Source organism: Siphateles boraxobius, unplaced genomic scaffold, assembly GCF_051911475.1.
Source record: "Siphateles boraxobius isolate OS27281-9 unplaced genomic scaffold, OSU_SipBor_1 1, whole genome shotgun sequence".
NCBI classification, from domain to species: Eukaryota; Metazoa; Chordata; class Actinopteri; order Cypriniformes; family Leuciscidae; genus Siphateles; species Siphateles boraxobius.
In genome coordinates, this window is record NW_027508699.1 from 26,889,019 (window position 1) to 26,912,077 (window position 23,059).

General features: G+C 43.5%; 1 protein-coding gene across 1 annotated transcript in view; it reads right to left on the reverse strand.

Annotated features, from left to right (window-relative positions):
- Positions 1–23,059, reverse strand: part of pappa2 (pappalysin 2) — a 103,137-nt gene that overhangs the window by 76,007 nt on the left and 4,071 nt on the right. Inside the window, 1 exon segment of the mRNA XM_077231987.1 lies at positions 20,074–21,133. Within this exon segment, the coding sequence (XP_077088102.1) occupies positions 20,074–21,133 (1,060 nt within the window).

Sequence of the window (23,059 nt, forward strand, 5' to 3'; positions counted from 1 at the left end):
GAGGTAAGAACAATAAATGTAATTTGAAATACATTCTCTGAAAAGTTGTGTTATGTTTTATTACTATGTTATTGGTTTTATTTGCAATTTATCTTCTCAAGAAATGTTATCTTGTTTATTCATTAGAAAGCACAAAAATACTGATTAGGAGAAGATTAAGACAAAATGCTGATTAAGAGAAGATTAAGAAGAACTATTTTTGCCGTTAAAATTCTGTGATTTATAATTTCTATGCATATTAGTGTTTTTCTAAAAACCTTCCTGATTACATTTTAATGTTTAGACTAAATATACAACATCATGGAAATCAGTGGTGCTTGCAGCTGTACATGAGAGGGCGCTAAGTAATGTCGTTTTTATTTTTTACATATTTTTTAAATTGATTATTAATCTATCTGTGTACACTCATCACAAATTGAGAAAGCAAGAGAATAAATGAGAATAAATAAAGGTGTGTTTGTGTGTTGTAACAACAAATGTGTGTATGTGTGCGCAGTGGTGGGGGATGGGTGAAAATAAATCTGATTGGCTACTTTAGTTTTGTTTAATTGGCGCTTTTTTCACACACGAACAATGACATTACAGATAGGTAATGTTAAAAACCAGGCTCAAAATGAGTAAACAATCTCTAAAACAGCTAAACTTGATTGAAACATTTGCAAAAAGGCATACAATATTGAGTAGCCTATAGGGATTTTTCCAAATCTTTGAAACTTTTTCCAAATCTTTGAACCTTTCTCTGATTGTTTCGGGAAAAGATTTGAAGCATCAAGAGTCTCGAAAACAGTGGCATCTTGTAGCAAAGAATGGTGCTTTATGGTTTTTATACTGTTTATATGGCAGAATCTATGATAATGTGATAGGCTATATATATAAAAATGTTAGTAAATAGACTGGAACTTCCAAACCCAAAGAGTACGGTCTGGGTTCAAACATTCCGACACGCAAAGTGAAACATTCACATCACATGACTAGAAAGAGGTGAGAAATAAAGTAGAGGGGGGATAGGCATGAGCATGGGCAATTCTCTGTCCTCCCTTTCGAAAAACGACAACGACTCTCTTATGTCTCTAGCCGTAGCTGATGCTTAAGTCATTACAATGACAGATCTGAAATCACTGAACTGCAGTATGGAAGTGAGGTCAGTCAGTCCTAAAGATTGGATTTGAAAAACAAATCCAATCAATGTGTGGTTTAAACAAATCTACAGAAAACATGAGTAAGAAGCAACAGTAGGAGGAAGTTGGTAAAGGATTATGAGAGGTTAAATAATAAGGTATATGTATAAGAGACATGGCACAATAGCTCAAACCAAATATAAGCTGTGTAATAACACAAGGACACAGATTTAAGCCTGGCCTGCGTCCTATCGACTTCCTAAACTGTCTTATCAGATGTAAAGACAAAAATGCTATTAAAAAAGTACAAACTTTGTAACCTAGATGCATTGACTTGATACGTTAAATTGACATTCTTCGTGGAAAGTAAGAAACGAATTGCGTATAAGAGAAAAAAAATGCAAATAGAATTCACTGCAGTTATTCAAAGTCACAATAAGTCAAGTTAAGTGTGTAATTTATTAACAAATAATACTGGTTTAATAAATTACCAAACATTTTAAATCAAGTCAAAACATCACTTTGTAGTTTTAAGCGACAAGTCACATTTTACAGTGTAAGAGGCAAAAGCAAATATTTCTACTGGCTTCAATAATCAGTTCAAGAACAAATACTTCCTCCATGCCCGGACATTAGTGGTTAACTAATAACTGTAAGCTGTGAGTGCTGACGGTATTTACCAGTCCAGCCTTTCAATATGTTTAAGGAAGAACCGATTTCTATACAGATGAATCAAATCAATTACCAAAAAAAGAAAAACCCAAAGAAAACATGTTGTCCGTTTTTCCCTAAGCTTTCGCACAGGGGAATCTAATACTAACCACAAAACCAACTGATGCCACAAAAAAGATTATTCAGGGAACAAACACAATATGACAAAAACAACAGCAAATTAAAATGTCAGCAGTCCTCTTATCAGAGGAATCATATTTGTCAGGGAGACTAGAGTTGGTCGGCTCCACGGAATGATCGGTACAGGGTTTATTTGGGTTCTGCCACAAAAATGAATATTGAATATAAACTCAGTATTTGCCCTCTTTACCTTCACTCATTGATTCTGTTGAGACATTACAAGGTCAAAGCCTATAGTGAGGTGAGGACAACTGTCAATTTTTTTTCGGTCAAAAAAAAGTTTTAAATGATTGAATGTTATACGTATATTGTATTTACAAAATGTTCTACAATAAACATAAATAAATAAATAAATGGTGGCATAGACTGCATGCAGAAATATTAATATAAATATAATTAAAAATATTAAAGTATTAATATTAAATAAAGAATAATTCTGAACATATACAGTACCTTTCAAAAGTTTTTGAAACAAGTCTCTTGTGCTCACCAAGGCTCTATTTATTTTATCAAAAATAGAGTAAATCAGTATTGTTAAATATAATTACAATAAAGTTATTGTTTTCTATTTTGACATATTTTAAAATGAAGTTTATTTCTGTGATGGTAAAGCTGTATTTTCAGTATCATTACTTCAGTCTTCAGTGTCATGTGATACTTCAGAAATCATTCTAATATGCGGATTTGGAGAAAAAAGAATTTTTCATTATCAATGTTGAAAAGTTGTGCTGCTTAATATGTTTGAGGAAACCAAAAAGAACTGCATTTATTTATAATGTATATATTTTTGTAACATTATAAAAGTCTTTATTGTCACTATTAATGAATTTAATTAAAATACTTGCTGAATCATTTTATTTATTTATTTACTTTTAAATCTCACTGACCACAAACTTTTATGAATGGTACTATATACATATTTGTACTTTTATAATTTTATATTGTACAATTTTACAAAACATATTTAAAAAAAAACATTTACTTCAACATGATTTATGAAATATTTTGACATTGAAAATTACTTAAGATCTTGGGTTAATGTTCATTTCACCAGAGACTTGTGCCAACAAACCTCAGTCTCCCCTAATTTTTGTGCTATTAGCAGAACTAATGGAACAGCAAAAATAATAAAAATACTGCCCCTCCCCTTTCATGTCCTCCAACGTGTCAGACCACTCAAACAGAGCAAAGTTTTAAAAGCAGTTGTTCTGAGTGTTTCCGGAGGTTAACACTTCAGAGAAGTGGGTTTACTGTTCACAAAACTTGGATAGAATAAAGTATTTTAAGGAAAGAAAAAAAAACTACACACTTCACCTTATAGGTGGACACAATCATTTTGAATAACACAGAGGGGGAAAAAAAACTAAAACCGATTTATTGAAACAGGTAGTTTCAAAACCACCAATCCACATATCTTGTAGCAGAATGAATAAAGAAATGAATACATCATAAATCGCTAAAATTGCAAAGCATCTATCAAAGGAAATTACTCAAGAGAAGAGATATCAGGTAGTTCAGTTCCATTGGCTTAAATGTCTGAACTAAAATGTCTTTGCTTTCTTCTCGTTCCATTTCTGGAGCTTGCCAAAAAGCACCTGGTGGTTCCCCTGTGCTGTTTCTCTCTGCTTCAACAACAAATTTGAGTAGTGACAGCCATTGGCAGGTACTTGAGCTTTACTGCCCAGCAGCAGATACCTGGGCTATAACTCACACAGCAAAGCATTAAAATCCCAGACATCCACATAAAAAGCACGCTATACAATTGCCATCAAAATGTCATCCCTGCATTAATTCTCTGCAAACTCTGGACCGCTGCCTTAGCGATACGCACTTCCAGAATGGTAAGGAAAGACCTATCTATGGGCTTAGTCTATGAGTCCAAGGCTAATCCGGTCCCATTGGCTATTGGCATTTCTACTTATTGACACATCATATTTAGAGGAAAATAAGTCCAGTGAATGAACCTTTGCTTTTTGAATATGGAGTGCCAAGGACAGCATGCTACTCCAGGTCACCACTATTACAAAATGTTGGCCTAGATAGTATTAAGGAGGTCTTACATTCCCTGAAGAAATCTATATTTTAGCATTCCTATTCATCTCAATGGCAGTTGCTCGGCTGGCACAGGAATGAAAAAAAATTACATCATGCTAATGTCCCAAGCCCTTCACTAGTGACTATCCTGATCTGTGAGAAAGGAAAAACTATTTATTTCAACTATACTACTATACTACTATAACTATACTATTTCACACTTGTAAGAGCCTTTCAAAACAAAACTGTGAAATGGTAAAACAATTAAATATATTAGCGATAGATCAATACAGTTCAAAAGTTTGGGGTTGGTAAGATTTTTGTATATATATTTAAAAGAAAAATCTTATGCCCACGAGGGTTACATTTATTTAATAAAAAATACAGCGAAAGTAGTATAAAGTAGTAATATTGTGAAATATTATTACAATTTGAAATGCTATTTATACCTGCAATGACCAATCTGAAGACTGCTGTAATCAACCATTACTCCAGTATTGTCCTTGCTGAATGAATGTATTAATTTCTTTAAAAATAAAATTGGTATGTTGCTTATTATTAGAATATGGAAACTTGTTTCCGCCACAAAATAAAACATTTGAAAAGACAATTGCGACTTTCTATCTCACAATTGACCCTTTGCAGGGAGCTTGATTGACAGGTTATATGACCAATCATACTTCGCCATCTGCCATTTTGTCCGACAAAGCAGTCAGGAGAGTTAGTAGATTAACATGGGAGGATTTGAACTTGAAAAACTGAATATACTGACGCCTTTCCGCAGTTAAAACAACATTCCTTCCTATGTTCATTCATGTTTATTTGAATCTATAAATGAACTAGAAGGAAGAGATGATCGGTTCACGAGCAGCTTTAACTGAGGCTCTACAGCGATCTGTCACGACACATTAAAGAGCCACAAAACGGTATTTATTGTTTAAATTTCTTTTTAAAAATGACCAAATTTGAAAGGTGAGACTTTGTTTAATATGTTTAATATCAAAAGTAACCCGAAAAGTAACCCTAGTCTGTCCTGTCTGTCAGCGTATTGTCAGTCTCCTCTCCTCTCTCACTGCGTGAGAACACGTTGTGTGCACGAGAGCGGCGTAGCTTGTCGGACATAGCGACAGTAACGTCCTGGTTGCGTATGCAACCCACCGTTCCCTGAAGGAGGGAACGGAGGACGTAGTCGACGCGACTGAAATGGGATCACGCTAGGGAGCCTATCATCTTCGAGTACTATTGAACGAGCCAATGTAATTGGCGTGCGTGATTCGCATCACACACTCCGCCCCCGCGGCGCGGGTATAAATACGGAAGTGGATGCACGCACTAGTTGCTTTTCGCTGAGGAGCCGAGAGTAACCCGGGGTCAGCGGTGGTCCAGCGGTAGTGGCAAGGGGACTACGTCCTCCGTTCCCTCCTTCAGGGAACGGTGGGTTGCATACGCAACCAGGACGTTCCCTTTCAGTCGATAACGTCGGACGTAGTCGACGCGACTGAAATGGGATCAACCATTGAACACGCCACTAACGCTGCCACCTTCCAGTGCCTAAACCAAAGCCTCCTGATGCCCCCGCAAACTTAAGTCGGGGAAGGACAGGGCTTAGGCCAGGGAAGTCACTGCTGTTCCTACAGGACCACTGGGAAAGCGTTCCCCGTACGTTGGAAGGAAGGGACGCTGCGGAAGCCACATCCAACCCGAGGGAGGAAATGTGGAGAATACACATATGAACTGGGCGGAACCGGGCAGTCTAACATATGGAATGTCACTGGGGTGGCTCCAGCCTAAGACGGGGGGAGACACACCGGACAGTGACGGCAGAGAGACTCTGCCGAGGGAAGACACGGGCTCACCGCAGGGAGCCGTATCGTGGAAGAATACACATATGGGGTCACCGAAGGGACCGCAACATATGGACCCAGCCTAACACAGGTTCCACACTGCTTACGAGTGGTAGGCCTAACACCAGACGTTCCGCACGTCCGACGTCGGAGGGGTGTGGAGGAACTAAACAGGGTTCAATTTTAAGGGAACTCAACTGGAGTAGAAAGGCGCACGTATCCAGTCCATAGGAGGGGAATGGCGCAGCAAGCCGACACCTGAACCGGGCTCACGGTGAAACTGGCTTCATGAGAAGGGAGCCCACGGGAAGCAGCGGTTCAACTAGGTGTCGTCCAGCCCCCAACTCTAGAATCTGTTTAGCAAAGTATATCGTCAACGCCCAGGCGGAGCACTTTACACTCATCATAGAGGAGCTCAACACCTAAGTGGACATGTTGCATCTCGGACCTTTGCCGAAATGAAGGCAAGCACTAAGTGCAACTTTGCATGGAAACAGCCTTCCCTCTCTGCTGAATTCCAACAGATATTTGAAGAGCTGGTCTGAGGTCTATGACTTGCATTCTGTACACGTCCAAGCGAATCGGACAGAGAAGCCAGGGCTGGATCTGCCTCCTCCAGGGCAGCGCTTGCAGGCTCACCACCTGCTCCTATTACAGGAGAGGTAGGAACCTTGGGCACAATCCGAGCCGGGGTCTCAGCTTGTGAGAGTTAGCCGGCCCAGACTCCAGGCACAATACGTTGACCGAAAGCGAGCAAGTCCCTACCCTCTAGTAGAGACCACGCGAGCAGGAGAACTGATATAACAGAATTTTTAACTCACTACCTGCAGTGGCTCAGGGGCGGTCTCTGCAGTGCAGTCGCACCAGGGACAAGGCCCAAGAGGATAAAGAGGGACACAAGGATTTACAAGACCTTGCTCCTCAGGAACCTGACGATCAGAACGTGCTTCTGCATACTTCTGCAACACGATGAGCGTCGTTTAAACACCGAGGCAACATCATTTTGAGGGTGATTTAGGAAAACAGCCTACTGCAACCCATTTTGCAGGAAAGAGAGCACTGAAGTGATCGAAAGCTTTCAGGATCTCCTCAGGGGAGAAGACGCACTCAACGACTAGGTTCCACTTCTAAAGGCGTAAGCACGCTACCCAACTCTAGGGGGTGCTCGCAGAAGTGATGGTAACTAACACATGTTCTTGTGATAGCCACCTGAACCTCCGCGTTCCGATGTAAGACCGCCCGGAATCTCCGGGGGAAGAACGCGTGTGCCATCGTGCCCCGTCCCCGAAAGAGTTTCCAGGGGAAGCCAGGAAGGCTGTTGAAGGGAACCAGGTCTAGTTGGGCCAATGAGGGGCAACTATGAAGACCTGTTCCTCTCCTGACATGGCACGTAGGTGCAAGTGACGGGCGCAAAAGACAGGAGCATTGCTCAACACAACATGTGAAGATCACTGGGCTTCAGGAGCATTTTCTGCTCAGCACTTGGGTGTGACAAGTTCACTGAGCTTCAGGAGCATTCCTGCTCAACACCTGAGTGTGATAAACTCACCGAGCTTCAGGAGCATTTCTGCTCAACACTTGAGTACGAAGAACCTCACTGAGCGACAGGAGCATTTCTGCTCAGCACTTGAGTGTGACAAGTTCACTGAGCTTCAGGAGCATTACTGCTCAACACCTGAGTGTGATAAACTCACTGAGCTTCAGGAGCATTTCTGCTCAACACTTGAGTGCGAGGAACTTCACTGAGCACCAGGAGCATTTCTGCTCAGCACTGCGTGTGATGAATTCACTGAGCTACCTGTGATGGACTCACTGAGCTACAGGAGCATTGCTGCTCAACACCAGAGTGCGATGAACTTCACTGAGTTTCAGGAGCAAATCTGCTCAACATGAAGAGTGATGATTTCACTGACTTGCAGGCGCAAGGCGACCATGAGTCGCAGTCACTTTTAGAAGGCTCACTGGGGTTAAACGCATTTCTGCGGGCCCCTGGGGCCGCTGAGTCCCAGTGTTTGTCCAAGGGTAGTCCGCTCGGTTTACCCAAACACTGGCGGAAAAATAAAACCGGGGGGGCAACTGAGCGGCCCCGGAATGGTCATGACCCAGCCGGACCCAGGGGATGGAGTCTCCACTTGCCCTGGCTATAACTGTCGTGAGGCTCGATGGCGGCACGATTGAGTAAGCGGGAGGAGTGGAATAAGGCGCCCTCAGAAGCGTCTGACTCCAAGGAGGAGGTGACGGGTGAGTTTGTGACATGCAGGGGAAGCTTGCGCAACGGTCGCAATGTCTAACAACTCGAGGCACGAATGCCCGTGTAGTCGGGGGTCGCCCAGGCCCCCGTTAAAACACGCCCTTTGTACATGGCCGCTCTGTTGAAGAGGGTTTGGCAGCAGACCGGGATGAACTATAGTCACACAGGGTGAGCTGCTCTGCCACGGTCACCTCGGGACTCGATCGTGAAGCTAGCGCTGAAGCGGTCACATATGGAGGGAGCCAAAGGCTGCGACTACCATATACCCCAGGAGCCTCTGAAAGTTCTTTCAGTGGGACCCTTTCTCACTTCAACACCAGCTGAACACATTCTCATTGGAGAGACATGTTGGACCGAGTACCTCTCCAAAACTAGAAAAGAGATACTCAGCCCGTGGGCGAGATTACTCTCTTCCAGTTGACCTGAAGACCCAACGGGCTCTGGAGCACTCGAGGGGAAGGACACTGTACTGATACTCCACCCTTAGACGCAACACACAGGATGGCCTGCGGTGCGGGAGGTAGAGATCTGAAGCACATGTCTTTCAGGTCAAAGCTGCAGACCAATCTTGGGCCAAGATGGTCACGACCCACCACCTAGTAGCACGAAGAACGAGTTTACAACTGGCCTTCGTACCGGCTGGAGGAGCGGCTATATCAAATCCTTCGCCAGCAGGATAAGATAAGCACGCACAAGTCAGGAGCACTGCTCAACACTCGGTGTGATGAATATCACTGAATTTTCAGGAGCACGTCTGCTCAACACCTAATGTGATGACTATCACTGACTTGAGCGGGGTAGCCGAGCCTGAGGTGGGGCAGCAAAGTAGAGAGAGTGGTGTTAGTGTGCTGTGCAACACTTACCTGTCTCCACAAGCGGCAGGGGGCGCGTGAGAAGGCGGATGACCGGGTCCTCGAACGCACCAAGCTGCCTGCTGGCGACCAAGGGGGAGCTGAGGGGTGTAAGGCTATACAGGGTCACACCCGCCAGACTGGCCCTCTTGGGACCCAGGAACAGATGAAATTGCTCTCTCTTTGAAGTGTGGGTACCGCTTGCTCCGTTTTTTTTTTTTTTTTTTTTAGGGAGCCAGCGGCGGAACAGACACACACACAAACAAAGGCTCCACCCGGCCCTCACCCGGGGGGAGGGAGTGATCGTGCCACTCCAAGAGCATCTCATCCATTCCTGGGCGGCCCGCTCCGGAATGCTTTCGCTGTCGCTTGCCACCTGGCTTGGCAGTGCCTGGAGCGGGCTGGGCGTCTCTACTGCGGCCGGCTCCCTGCTGAGGCCTGGGTGGAGGCTGCTGCGGAGGGCCAGCAGGAGCGGCGGCCGGTGAACGCCCACGGCGACGAGCAGGCGGAGGAGCTGCCACCGGCGGCGGGTGGAGGCAGCAGCTGGCCACCGGGGCAGGATGTGCCGGATGACCTCCGTCTGCGCTTGAGCGGCAGAGAACTGTTTGATGCAGTTCTCCACCGCGTCACCGACCAGCCCAACCTGGGAAATTGGGGAGACCAGGAACCGAACCTTGTCCGCATCCGCCATACCAACCAGGCTGAGCCAACGAAGGCGCTACTGGACCACCAAGGTGGACATCGCCAGACCGATCACGCACGCTACGACACCCGTACCCCGGAGGGTGAGGTCGGATGCAGTGCGGTGCTCACCTATGAGCGCACGGTCTGGATTACCCTCGTGCATGCCATGGGTGCCCTAGCCTGCAGCAACGCCATGGCACGCAAGAGGAAGGGGCTTGCCCACAGGCTCTGTAAGCTCTGCCCGTCGGAACGGACGAAACTCACAGGCCTTAGGGGGGAGACGAGGATCCCCCCAAAAGGCAGCGGCCGCCGGACACAGGTGCACCTGTGTCGACAGACCGCTCCAATGGAGGGACACCTCGCAACCCTTCACCGTTCCTCCATCAAGGGTAATGAGGGGGAATTCAGGCAGTTTCTGGCAGAGAAAGATGCTGTTCACCACCTGATCAGCTCTCCATGCATTTCGGGAAAGAAAGGCACTGGGGCGGCGAGCTGAGAACCAGCGCGGCCCGCCCCAAGATACCAAACTCCAGATTCCAACCGAGACTGAACGGGACACGGTGGAGGTTCCACTCGAGCCCGGCAGCCTCGGCGGCCCGTTTCAGCATAGCTGATAATTCTGGATCCGGCTCGGGCAACATTGAACTCCCGGAGGGAGACAATGCAGCCGAGTCATCATCTCCAGAAGTCAGCTCACCCTCTGATGCTGCAATCGGCGTCCTGTCCTCCAGGGGAGCCCCGAGTGAAACCGCTGGCCCACCCATTACAGATGGACCAGCAGACAACACAGGAGGCTCCAGTGGTTGCAGTGGAAGGGAGGAGTGAGGAGCCCACAGGGAATGGGCGGGACATCCAACACTATCCTCCGGTCACCCATCCCACACAGCACCCGAGGGTGGGGCATGGTAATGGGGACTCGCTCTCCGCGAACGAAGGCGAGTCTCGCCCTCAACACTGCGACAGTCATGTTCCCACAGTGAAAACATGAGCTGTCCACAAAAGCTGTCTCAGCGTGCTGTAAGCCAAACACGTGACACAACAGTTGTGACCATCAGAGAGAGACAGGGAACGACCGCACCCAGAAACGCACGGGCGGAATGACATCTTGAAAAAGACGCAAACGCACCCGTGTTGCTCTTTCAGAAAATAGGACCGTCACCAGTGCCGGAGCACACAGGGAAATGACCGCGGCAACACTGAACAGAGAACTGAAACAGTGAAGCACTCACTTTTCCGCCCTCTAACCAGCCATCAACACACACAAACATTTAGAAATTTGTTGCTGTTAAAACAGCAGTTGAGAGCTCAAAGCTCGCGATCACCGCTGCACTCGCGCTGTAGAACACCAGCACTGGGAGAGTCTTCCTGAAGAACACCGTGTTAGGATTTTGAGATATTTTGTGTGTTGGTATCAACTGTCCTTGTGTGAAGGTTTGTCTTGTTCTCTTTTTCTCTCTGTATGTTAACAAGCTTGTTTCAGATGGGCGTTACCTCTGTTAATCTGTGGAAGACTGTGATTGGACCAGCTATGCACCTGACCTGGATATAAGGACCGCCTCTGACACTCTATCAAGGCCTTTGAGCCTCGCTGACTTTGTGCTTCTGTGTTTTATGGTTGTACTGTTTAGGTACTTCTCGTTAGCTTTGTTTGTGTCACCATTGTTTGATTGAGAAAGAGTGTCGTGCCAGAGAGATTATTAGTGTTTAGTGAAATTGAGTAAGTGTTCGTTGAATGTAATACTATTTCGGGTTTTCTTCTATCTGATTATTGTCTGATTGATTACCTCTTTGGATTCTGATTCTAACTTGTCAACCTGATACTATTTTAAATGTGTGTAAGCATTCTTGTAATTATTACCATACCAAGGGATGTAGGGGGTTTGACGCCAATTTATTTATATCTATTTTTCACTTTGTTTGTGTAAGGGAGTTAGGTAAGTTAAACTGTATTTTCATTTCTTCTTTCTTTTGTTAAAGGTTATTTAGATTCTAAAAAGTAAATTGTTTTGTTTGTTATTTTGGCCTTGTCTGCCCCTGACGATAACCCCTTATGGTCAATAAAAATCATATTACTCTTTATCTCTCTGGTAGTGTGACTCTCTTCCTTTTTCTGTTGCGGCTGACCCCTAGAGGTCGTAACAGAAATTGGGGGCTCGTCTTAAAAATAAGTTTTATTGAAAAAAAAAACACAAAAAAAAAAACAATTGGAGTTTCGCCACTGTGTGTTAAGAAAAAAGGAGAATTAGGAACTCATGAAATTTGCTTTGTATATTGTTGTTTGGCTAGTGGTTTTCACTTTGAGGGGGAGGGAATTTGGTATGTCTTTAAAGTTTGCACTAGATAAATTCACGATTCAACCTACGTCTGAACAGTTAGATATTTGTCGTAAAGATGATTTGGTCACGATTGCGGATTTTTATCAAATCACAGTTCCTCGTGGTGCAGTTAAACAGGAGATTAAGGAGGTAATTTATAAACACTTGATGGAGCGTGGAGTTTTGCCAGAGCGGAGTGAGTCGGCGGGTGTTGCATTTCAGTTGCCGGTTTCTACGAGTGAGGGTGAGCAACCCAAACCTAATGAGCTGGCCGGCATAGATCCCGTCGATTTAGCTTCTCCGCGAGATCCTTTTCTGGCGATCAGACTGAAAGAGTTAGAGGTGGAACTGAGCAGACAGCATTATGAGAGTCAGCTGTTGCATGTACGCACAGTTGAGCTTGAAACCAAGCGAGATATCAAGCTCAAGGAGCTGGAGCTGGAGCTCAAAATTAAATCATCTGTTTTCCCCTCAGCTGTTGATGCGCCTGACATGAACGTGAATGTATCGTCACCTATGATTGTTTCCACTCCGAGTCCTATTCCTGCACCTCGACGCAACTCACAAGTAAGTCAACCTGAATTTGATATTAGTCGTCAGATATCCATAGTGCCACTTTTTCGAGAGACCGAGGTTGACACTTATTTCAACGTGTTTGAACGAATCGCTGACACGTTGAAATGGCCGCGGAATGTTTGGCCGCTGTTGTTACAATGTAAACTTGTGGGTAAAGCCCAAGAAGTCTGTTCAGCGTTATCGCTTGAGCAAAGTTTGGATTATGAAGTAATGAAAAATGCCGTTTTGCGTGCGTATGAATTAGTCCCTGAAGCCTATCGGCAGAAGTTCCGGAATCATGTGAAAACCCCTAGTCAAACATATGTTGAGTTCGCTAGAGACAATTAAAGCAAGTTTATTTGAGAAATGGTACGCCGCAAACAAAATAGTCACGTTTGAGCAGCTTAAAGAATTAATATTATTGGAGGAGTTCAAGAATTGTTTACCAGAGAAAATTGTGGTTTACTTAAATGAGCAGAAGGTTTCCGCTCTTTCCGCTGCTGCAGTTTTTTCTGATGAGTTCGTACTTACGCACAGAGTAGTGTTTTCACCCACGAAACGTAATCTTCCTGATCGTGTTCGTAGTTCTAAGGATTCCTTAGTGGTACCTAAGAACGTTTTGAGAGCAGACTTTACGGAAAACCGTGAATGTTTTTACTGTCATGACGTCGGACATCTAATTTCTGTATGCCCGGTTCTGAAACGTAAAACTGGCAAGAAAGTAAACACTTTCAAAAGCGTTGCGTTAGTAGAGCGGCCTATCTTTTCCATCGAGCCAGAGTCTCTGGATTATACGACCGCTGAATCCGCTTTTAAGCCGTTTATCTTTGATGGTGTTGTGTCATTTAATGAAGCAGATTTGGAAACGAAACCTATTTGTATACTCCGTGATACTGGTGCTGCGCAATCCTTCATTTTAGAGAGTGTGTTACCATTTTCAGAACTTTCAAACTGTGGTTCCAGTGTGCTAGTGCAAGGCATTGATCTTACTGTAGTTAGAGTTCCTTTGCACAATGTTTATTTACGCTCCGGGATTATTTCAGGGAACGTTAAACTGGCAGTTCGGGCTGAATTACCTGTGAAAGGTGTATCACTCATTCTAGGAAATGATTTGGCAGGTGATAAAGTTTTCTGTTTGCCTGAAGTGATAGATGTTCCTGATGTACATAATGAAGATGCACTGCAGAAAGAATTTCCCCAAGTATTTAGTACGTGTGTAGTAACTCGAGCTCAAGCTCATAAGCTAAAAGAAACTGTGGATTTATCTAAAACTTTTCTGTGTGCTGATAATTCTCGTGAGACAGAGGAAAAAGCTGATGCAGCTGAGTTAAAAATGTGTGCACTTCCCAATGTTGATTTTCCATTTGGAAGAACTATGTTAATTGAGGCACAACGTGCCGATCAAACTCTGTGTCATTGTGCTGAAGCTGTTGTTGAGCCGAGTGTTTTGCCAGAGTGTCCAGTGGCTTACTTCTTTGAAGACGATGTTCTTATGCGTAAGTGGTCTCCAGGTCATGTCAAGGAGGACTGGGGCACTGTTATTCAAGTTGTCGTTCCAAAACCTTATCGAGAACAAGTGTTGAGTGTAGCACATGACCATGAACTGTCGGGTCATGTAGGAGTTCGAAAAACGTATGATAATCTGTTGAAACATTTTTTTTGGCCTTCCATGAAATCAGAGGTTTCAAAATTCTGTAAATCTTGTCATGCGTGTCAGTTATCCGGTAAACCCAATCAAGTTATTCCTCCAGCACCGTTGAGGCCGATACCTGTGCTTGGCGAACCGTTCGAGCGTATTTTGATTGATTGTGTTGGGCCACTACCCAAAACAAAATCTGGAAATTCCTACTTGTTGACATTAATGTGTACGTCGACTAGGTATCCTGAAGCAATACCACTACGCTCTCTTAAAGCTCATGCAGTTGTTAAAGCAATCATTAAATTCTGCACCACTTTTGGAGTACCGAAATGCATTCAGTCCGATCAAGGAACCAATTTTATGTCTAGGGTGTTCGCCAAAGTAATAAAAAAATTAAATATTAAACATCAAGTATCTAGCGCTTATCACCCTCAGTCACAGGGGGCAATCGAAAGATTTCATCAAACTCTCAAGTCCATGCTTCGAACTTTTTGTGTTGATCAACAGAAAGAATGGGACGAGGAAATCCCACTATTGTTATTCGCAATTCGTACCACGACTCAAGCATCTCTCGGATTCAGCCCTGCTGAATTGATTTTTGGGCATACTGTGCGTGGACCTTTGAAAATTTTGCAGGAGCAGATCCTTTCATCTGATCGTCCTACTCCTGCAACGAACGTCTTAGATTACGTTAGCTCGTTTCGTGAGCGACTTCATAAAGTGTGGAAGTTGGCAAGACGTTCTCTTGATTCCGCTCAAGACCAAATGAAAACTCGATATGATCAAAAAGCTGTGCAGCGATCATTCCAAATTGGAGAGAAAGTTCTCGTTTTACTTCCTATGCCTGGTTCAGCGCTTAAGGCTAGATTTACTGGACCCTATGATATTAACGAGAAATTAAGTGTCACTGATTATGTTGTTAACACCCCAAATCATAAGAAAAAGTCACGCGTCTGTCATATCAATATGCTGAAGGCATATGTTACGCGGTCTAATTCTGAGACTAAGATCCCTGTTGTCACTGTTGCTCCAGTAGATGTATCACCCTCAGAATATTCACCAGAAATCGATGGTTTGAAGATGAACAGTGCCGCGTTCACAACCGCTCGGTTGCCTAATTCAGAAACTTTGTTAAACTTTTCAGCAAGATTGTCGCACTTGTCTTCATCGGCCCAGGCTGACATTTTAAATTTGATAAAGAGGTATCCGACTTTGTTCAGTGACTCGCCTACAACTACACACGTGTTAAAACACGACATTGATGTTGGTTCACATGCGCCCGTTAAGCAAAGTGCTTACCGAGTAAATCCACTTAAGAAGGAACTGATGAAACAAGAAACTCAGTATTTACTTAAACACAATTTGGCAGCCCCTAGTTCTAGTCCATGGTGTTCACCATGTCTTCTCGTCCCTAAGCCCGATGGTACTTCAAGGTTCTGTACAGATTACAGGAAAGTTAATGCGTTAACTAAGGCTGATTCCTTTCCACTTCCGCGAATGGAAGATTGCATAGATCGTGTGGGTAATGCCAAATTTGTGACTAAACTCGACCTACTAAAAGGTTATTGGCAGGTGCCGCTCACGGAGCGAGCGGCTGAAATTTCTGCATTCGCCACCCCTGAGGTATTTCTACAATACCGGGTTATGCCGTTCGGTCTTCGAAATGCTGGAGCTACCTTTCAGCGGTTAATGTCTATTGTGTTATCCAACATATCTAATTGTGAAGTTTATTTAGATGATGTTGTGTGTTATGCTAGCACTTGGGAAGTACATATTAAGGTTTTAGAAGAAGTCTTTGGACGCCTTAAAAATGCTAATCTTACCTTGAATCTAGCAAAGTGCGAATTCGGTTGTGCTACAGTCACCTATTTGGGTAAGGAGGTTGGTAGCGGTCAGATTTGCCCTTTGAATTCAAAAATTCAAGCTGTTCTTGATTTTTCCATTCCGAACAATAGAAGAGATCTCCGTCGATTTCTCGGAATGACGGGTTATTATCGATGCTTTTGTAAGAACTTCTCATCTGTAGCTAGTCCTCTTACAGAATTACTGCGTAAAGCAGTCTCATTCAAGTGGACTTCTGAATGTCAGTCCGCTTTTGAAGCATTAAAGACTCTGCTCTGTAGTGCTCCTGTACTTGTTGCCCCTCAGTTTGAAAAACCATTCTTGCTAGAAGTTGATGCCAGTGGCACTGGTATCGGAGCGGTTTTGTTGCAGACCGGTGAAGATGATTTGAATCATCCGATCAGTTTCTTTTCAAAGAAATTTCTCAAACATCAAATGAACTATAGTACGATAGAGAAAGAGGCTCTTGCCTTGATTCTTGCCTTGCAACACTTTGAAGTGTATATTGGTTCGAGTGTATCACCTATTACCATTTTCACTGATCATAATCCTCTTACGTTTCTCCAGCTAATGTCTAATAGCAATCATCGGTTAATGCGATGGTCTCTGATTTGTCAAAGCTACAATATGAAGATCTGTCATAAGAGAGGTATCGAAAATGTACTTGCTGACTCACTGTCCCGTGTCAACTAGTAAAACATTGTTTTATTTTATGGGTGGGGGTGTTAGGATTTTGAGATATTTTGTGTGTTGGTATCAACTGTCCTTGTGTGAAGGTTTGTCTTGTTCTCTTTTTCTCTCTGTATGTTAACAAGCTTGTTTCAGATGGGCGTTACCTCTGTTAATCTGTGGAAGACTGTGATTGGACCAGCTATGCACCTGACCTGGATATAAGGACCGCCTCTGACACTCTATCAAGGCCTTTGAGCCTCGCTGACTTTGTGCTTCTGTGTTTTATGGTTGTACTGTTTAGGTACTTCTCGTTAGCTTTGTTTGTGTCACCATTGTTTGATTGAGAAAGAGTGTCGTGCCAGAGAGATTATTAGTGTTTAGTGAAATTGAGTAAGTGTTCGTTGAATGTAATACTATTTCGGGTTTTCTTCTATCTGATTATTGTCTGATTGATTACCTCTTTGGATTCTGATTCTAACTTGTCAACCTGATACTATTTTAAATGTGTGTAAGCATTCTTGTAATTATTACCATACCAAGGGATGTAGGGGGTTTGACGCCAATTTATTTATATCTATTTTTCACTTTGTTTGTGTAAGGGAGTTAGGTAAGTTAAACTGTATTTTCATTTCTTCTTTTGTTAAAGGTTATTTAGATTCTAAAAAGTAAATTGTTTTGTTTGTTATTTTGGCCTTGTCTGCCCCTGACGATAACCCCTTATGGTCAATAAAAATCATATTACTCTTTATCTCTCTGGTAGTGTGACTCTCTTCCTTTTTCTGTTGCGGCTGACCCCTAGAGGTCGTAACAACCGACACACCCGCTCGTTGTAGACAACAGCACTCTCAGAGACATCAAACGATCGGCTCCGAAGCGAAAGGCAACTAGTGCGTGCATCCACTTCCGTATTTATACCCGCGCCGCGGGGGCGGAGTGTGTGATGCGAATCACGCACGCCAATTACATTGGCTCGTTCAATAGTACTCGAAGATGATAGGCTCCCTAGCGTGATCCCATTTCAGTCACGTCGACTACGTCCGATGTTATCGACTGAAAGGGAACTAAGGGGGGCGGGTCTTTGCGGAGGGTCAATTGCGAGTTTCTCCAAATTACAATTCTGACTTTATAGCACGCAATTGCCACTTTATTTCATGCAATTCTGACTTTATAACACAATTGCGACTTTATATCTCACAATTCTGACTTTATAGCACGCAATTGCCACTTTATTTCATGCAATTCTGACTTTATAACACAATTGCGACTTTATATCACGCAATTCTGACTTTATAACTCGCAATTGCGACTTTATATCTCACAATTCTGACTTTATAACACAAATGCGAATTTATGTTAGCCTAACTAACGTCAGACCTCGTCTCATAAAGACGTGGGTCTGGGAACCACATGTTCATTTTCTCGTATTTGAGGCGTGGTTTACGAAAGCCCAAAGCCGTTTATTGGGTGCTACGAATGTCTATCAAATGCGCCTGTACGTAGCTCATAGCCAATCGTTTCAATTATACCATATGACGTATGTAGAGCGACAGAAATTAGACGAGGAAGAAGACGATGGGTCAGAGATATATGTGTACACGATGGTGTTCAGCGACTATTGACTATAGGCTGCATTGTAAGGTAACTTTTAAACAAACTGCTTCGGTGTGTCGCATAGACGTTGTCATCATCTTGCTGCTCCCTCACCGTTCTGTGATTGTTCCCCTCGCTGAGGCGAAAATCTGGTCCATGGAATCCAGGCTGCCTAGCAGCGTGAAAAAAATAGCGCTGCGCGCAAGTCAGCATGGGGAAACCCAGGCTAACTTTATGTCACAGTAAAAACAAAAAGTCAGAATTGTGAGATAAAAAGTCGCAATTACCTTTTTTTATTTTTTATTCTGTGGCGGAAACAAGCTTTCATATTATAATAATAATAACTTATTGTAATATTATTTAGTCAGAATACTCAACTACTTTTGAATTACTGAAAGATAGAAGCTTTTTTGCCTGCAGAGTGTGTAGTTGCATCATCTACCACCATCTAACAGTCCACGCTAATCAGTTAAGCCTTGTAGAAACGTTGTTGAGATGGCGTTCAACTGATTTATTATCCAACAACCAAAAAATAATCTTTGCCCTTGGATTTTGGCTATAAACTTGATGTCCTCTTTAAAAGTGTCCAAGGGCAAATCTACCAAATTAGTGTATCTCAGACCACCATCCAATGGTATCACTGGGGCCCTATTTATCTCTTTAGGAACCCTTCAAGAACAGAAAGGCATACCTTGAAGAAAGCTTGTTCTCAAGCAACCATAAAATGACAACAGCTGGAGGCTGAGACACTAGGTCTCTATGCACACTGAGCCCTGGAACAAAACTTCCCAGACTGCATATGGAATGTTGATGTATAGCAACTTTATCCTGCTACAAGATTCAGACTGAATATGATTAAACATTTATGTGAACATTTATACAATACAATAAGTGCAGTCTGCACTTATTAAAGGTAGGACATTAAAATGATGCATTTATTACCATATATCTTACATTATATATGATATCCAATTGAATAATCTAATCTCCTAAATGGTACACTCAAAATCTTATGTTTAAGTATTAAAAAGTTTAAAACACGTATAAAAAATTTATTTTCTATGCTAACATATAATAGACAGAAGATCTTAATAGATCATATTTTTGGGATAACGCTATGGTGCGACTTTGTGAACATCTACTTTTATAATTATCTGTAGCATTAGAAAAATTAAAGATTCTATGACAAGCCATCAAACAGTCTGTACGGGAGCAAAACTGTCCTGCCTTTCATAATGAATAGAGCCGGGACCTCTGGTTTTGTTGTTCAGCCACATTAAGCGTATACTTTGGCTCAGTTCTACATCCAAGTTTTGCATGCTTTTTAAAGCTATTCCAGAAGGCCGATTTGTATGCTTTGCATGTTGAGTAATACAAAATGCTCTGACAATCTTGAAAAAGAAAACAAGCGAACACTATTTCACAATAAGACACTTTGGTTTCCTTTTTCCTGATGCTGCTATGAGAACATTTAACAAGAACATAACTTGCAGAGATCCTCAGCGAGGGATAGGGAATGCTTTCAATCATTTTGTCTTGGCCTTTAAGGCCTAGAACTTAAATTCAAGCAATTTTGTAGGAATATAAGGTAAGGATATATAAATGTACATAGTTGATGTAATGATATGGTAGTTGACTACGGTACCTGAATCGATTTTAATAGAGGCAATCAGTCAGTCAAATATCATCCTGAGGGTTTTATGCTAGAAAGATTTAGCAATCCTCGAATTAGGACCAAAACATGAACCCTCTTGCACATACCACTAAAATTATGCCTGGGTTCAAGTTAGTTGCCAAAGTGGAACCATATTGAAGCACAAGCTTACCTCTGAGGAGACTCTGGATCAAAGCAGGTCTTGGCGACATCTGTGACCTCAGGGTCACAGCAATCACCATCATCGTAATCATAGTGAATACTGTTGCACTCTGGGTTGCAGACTCCATCTCTCCGCTTCCAGTTGTAGCAAGGCCCCATGTGCAAGCAGTCACCCCCATCGTGGCCCGTGAGAGGATGGTCACACTCGGGATCACATTGGCGGTTCCCCACATTTGCAATGTGGCAGTTGCTGAGGACGAAGCGCCGTTGGAGAGAAGAGTTGTAGACGCTGTGGATGCTGAGTTCCAGTGTGATATTATAAGGATGGAAGGCGTCTTCCAAGGCTTGGTGTTGGAGCTGGATCTGCTGCAGAGAGACTGTTGGGTCAGCGCCGTCATCCTTACAGATATTCACAATGCGGTAACGTAGGCGCTTCTCGGCCCGCAGCTGCCAATGCTGGTTATAACTGAGGGCGACGTCTGCGTTGTCACACACAGTCACGCCGCATAAAGGCGGCAGAAATGGAGACACAAGCTGTCTTTCTGGGATGGGAAGAGCCACGATGACTGGGTTGTGACGGTCTTTGTAGGGCGCCCAAAGATTCTCGACCTCTGAGAAATCTGCCCACTGGGACAAGAGTGGAGATTGTCTCTCTGCATGAGGTTGGTGACCTTTAAGTGCTTGGTGAGTGCGTGCATAACCCCATAGCGTGATACCTCCCAAATGCCCGCGGAAACTGTGCTCATGATCAGACTGGTCCCCGCCGAGCAGAAACAACCGACAGGCCTTGATGTAGGGGCTGTACAGGTCACCTGACTGTTCGCTGCTCTCGCTGACCTTGGAGTTGTCTACGTACAGCACCATCTTGTGGCCGTCATAACTGACCACCACATGAGTCCAGCTGTTGGGCTGGTAGCGCTGGTGTCCAAAAATAGTGGTGGATTTGAGCGCACGATCCGTGCGAAGGGAGAAGAAAAACCTGCCATCTTTTCTTCCTGTAGGATCTGCCGCTCGAATACCGACAGACCAGCCTTTTTCGCTCAAGGGATACGAGCAGTTGTCAAACACGCCTACAAGAGAAAAAAAATCAATGAACAGAAATGTAGCTTCATCAAGCACAGAGTAATTGTCATTTAATTATTAGAAGAGTTTAAGAGTTTAAGTCATTTCCATTCAACAGATCCACTGATATTCCCAGCTGCCTTTCGTAAGGAGCAGTCACATCTGGCAGACAGATGTTACCGTCGAAGGACAGAGAGAGGTCAGGGAAACCCTTCACCCTCCCCACAACACACGCACATGCGAGCACATACAGGTCCTTCTCAAAAAATTAGCATATTTTGATAAAGTTAATTATTTTCCTTAATGTAATGATAAAAATTAAACTTTTATATATTTTAGATTCATTGCACACCAACTGAAATATTTCAGGTCTTTTATTGTTTTAATACTGATGATTTTGGCATACAGCTCATGAAAACCCAAAATTCCCATCTCAAAAAATTAGCATATCATAAAAAGGTTCTCTAAACGAGCTAATAACCTAATCATCTGAATCAATTAATTAACTTTAAACACCTGCAAAAGATTCCTGAGGCTTTTAAAAACTCCCAGCCTGTTTCATTACTCAAAACCGCAATCATGGGTAAGACTGCCGACCTGACTGCTGTCCAGAAGGCCATCATTGACACCCTCAAGCAAGAGGGTAACACACAGAAAGAAATTTCTGAACAAATAGGCTGTTCCCAGAGTGCTGTATCAAGGCACCTCAGTGGGAAGTCTGTGGGAAGGAAAAAGTGTGGCAAAAAACGCTGCACAACGAGAAGAGGTGACCGGACCCTGAGGAAGATTGTGGAGAAGGATCGATTCCAGACCTTGGGGGACCTGCGGAAGCAGTGGACTGAGTCTGGTGTAGAAACATCCAGAGCCACCGTGCACAGGCGTGTGCAGGAAATGGGCTACAGGTGCCGCATTCCCCAGGTCAAGCCACTTTTGAACCAGAAACAGCGGCAGAAGTGCCTGACCTGGGCTACAGAGAAGGAGCACTGGATTGTTGCTCAGTGGTCCAAAGTACTTTTTTCGGATGAAAGCAAATTTTGCATGTTATTCGGAAATCAAGGTGCCAGAGTCTGGAGGAAGACTGGGGAGAAGGAAATGCCAAAATGCCTGAAGTCCAGTGTCAAGTACCCACAGTCAGTGATGGTCTGGGGTGCCATGTCAGCTGCTGGTGTTGGTCCACTGTGTTTTATCAAGGGCAGGGTCAATGTAGCCAGCTATCAGGAGATTTTGGAGCACTTCATGCTTCCATCTGCTGAAAAGCTTTATGGAGATGAAGATTTCATTTTTCAGCACGACCTGGCACCTGCTCACAGTGCCAAAACCACTGGTAAATGCAGGGGCGTAATTTGTGGGGGGGATGAGGGGGATATAACCCCCCCAATATTTAAATCTATGCATTACAACCCCCCCAATTATTTATACCATGATCACAATATCAGGAGGCATACCCAAACTTCAACCCCCCCAATGTTCAAACCAAATCTACGCCCTTGGGTAAATGGTTTACTGACCATGGTATTACTGTGCTCAATTGGCCTGCCAACTCTCCTGACCTGAACCCCATAGAGAATCTGTGGGATATTGTGAAGAGAAAGTTGAGAGACGCAAGACCCAACACTCTGGATGAGCTTAAGGCCGCTATCGAAGCATCCTGGGCCTCCATAACACCTCAGCAGTGCCACAGGCTGATTGCCTCCATGCCACGCCGCATTGAAGCAGTCATTTCTGCAAAAGGATTCCCGACCAAGTATTGAGTGCATAACTGAACATAATTATTTGAAGGTTGACTTTTTTTGTATTAAAAAAACACTTATTTTATTGGTCGGATGAAATATGCTAATTTTTTGAGATGGGAATTTGGGGTTTTCATGACCTGTATGCCAAAATCATCAGTATTAAAACAATAAAAGACCTGAAATATTTCAGTTGGTGTGCAA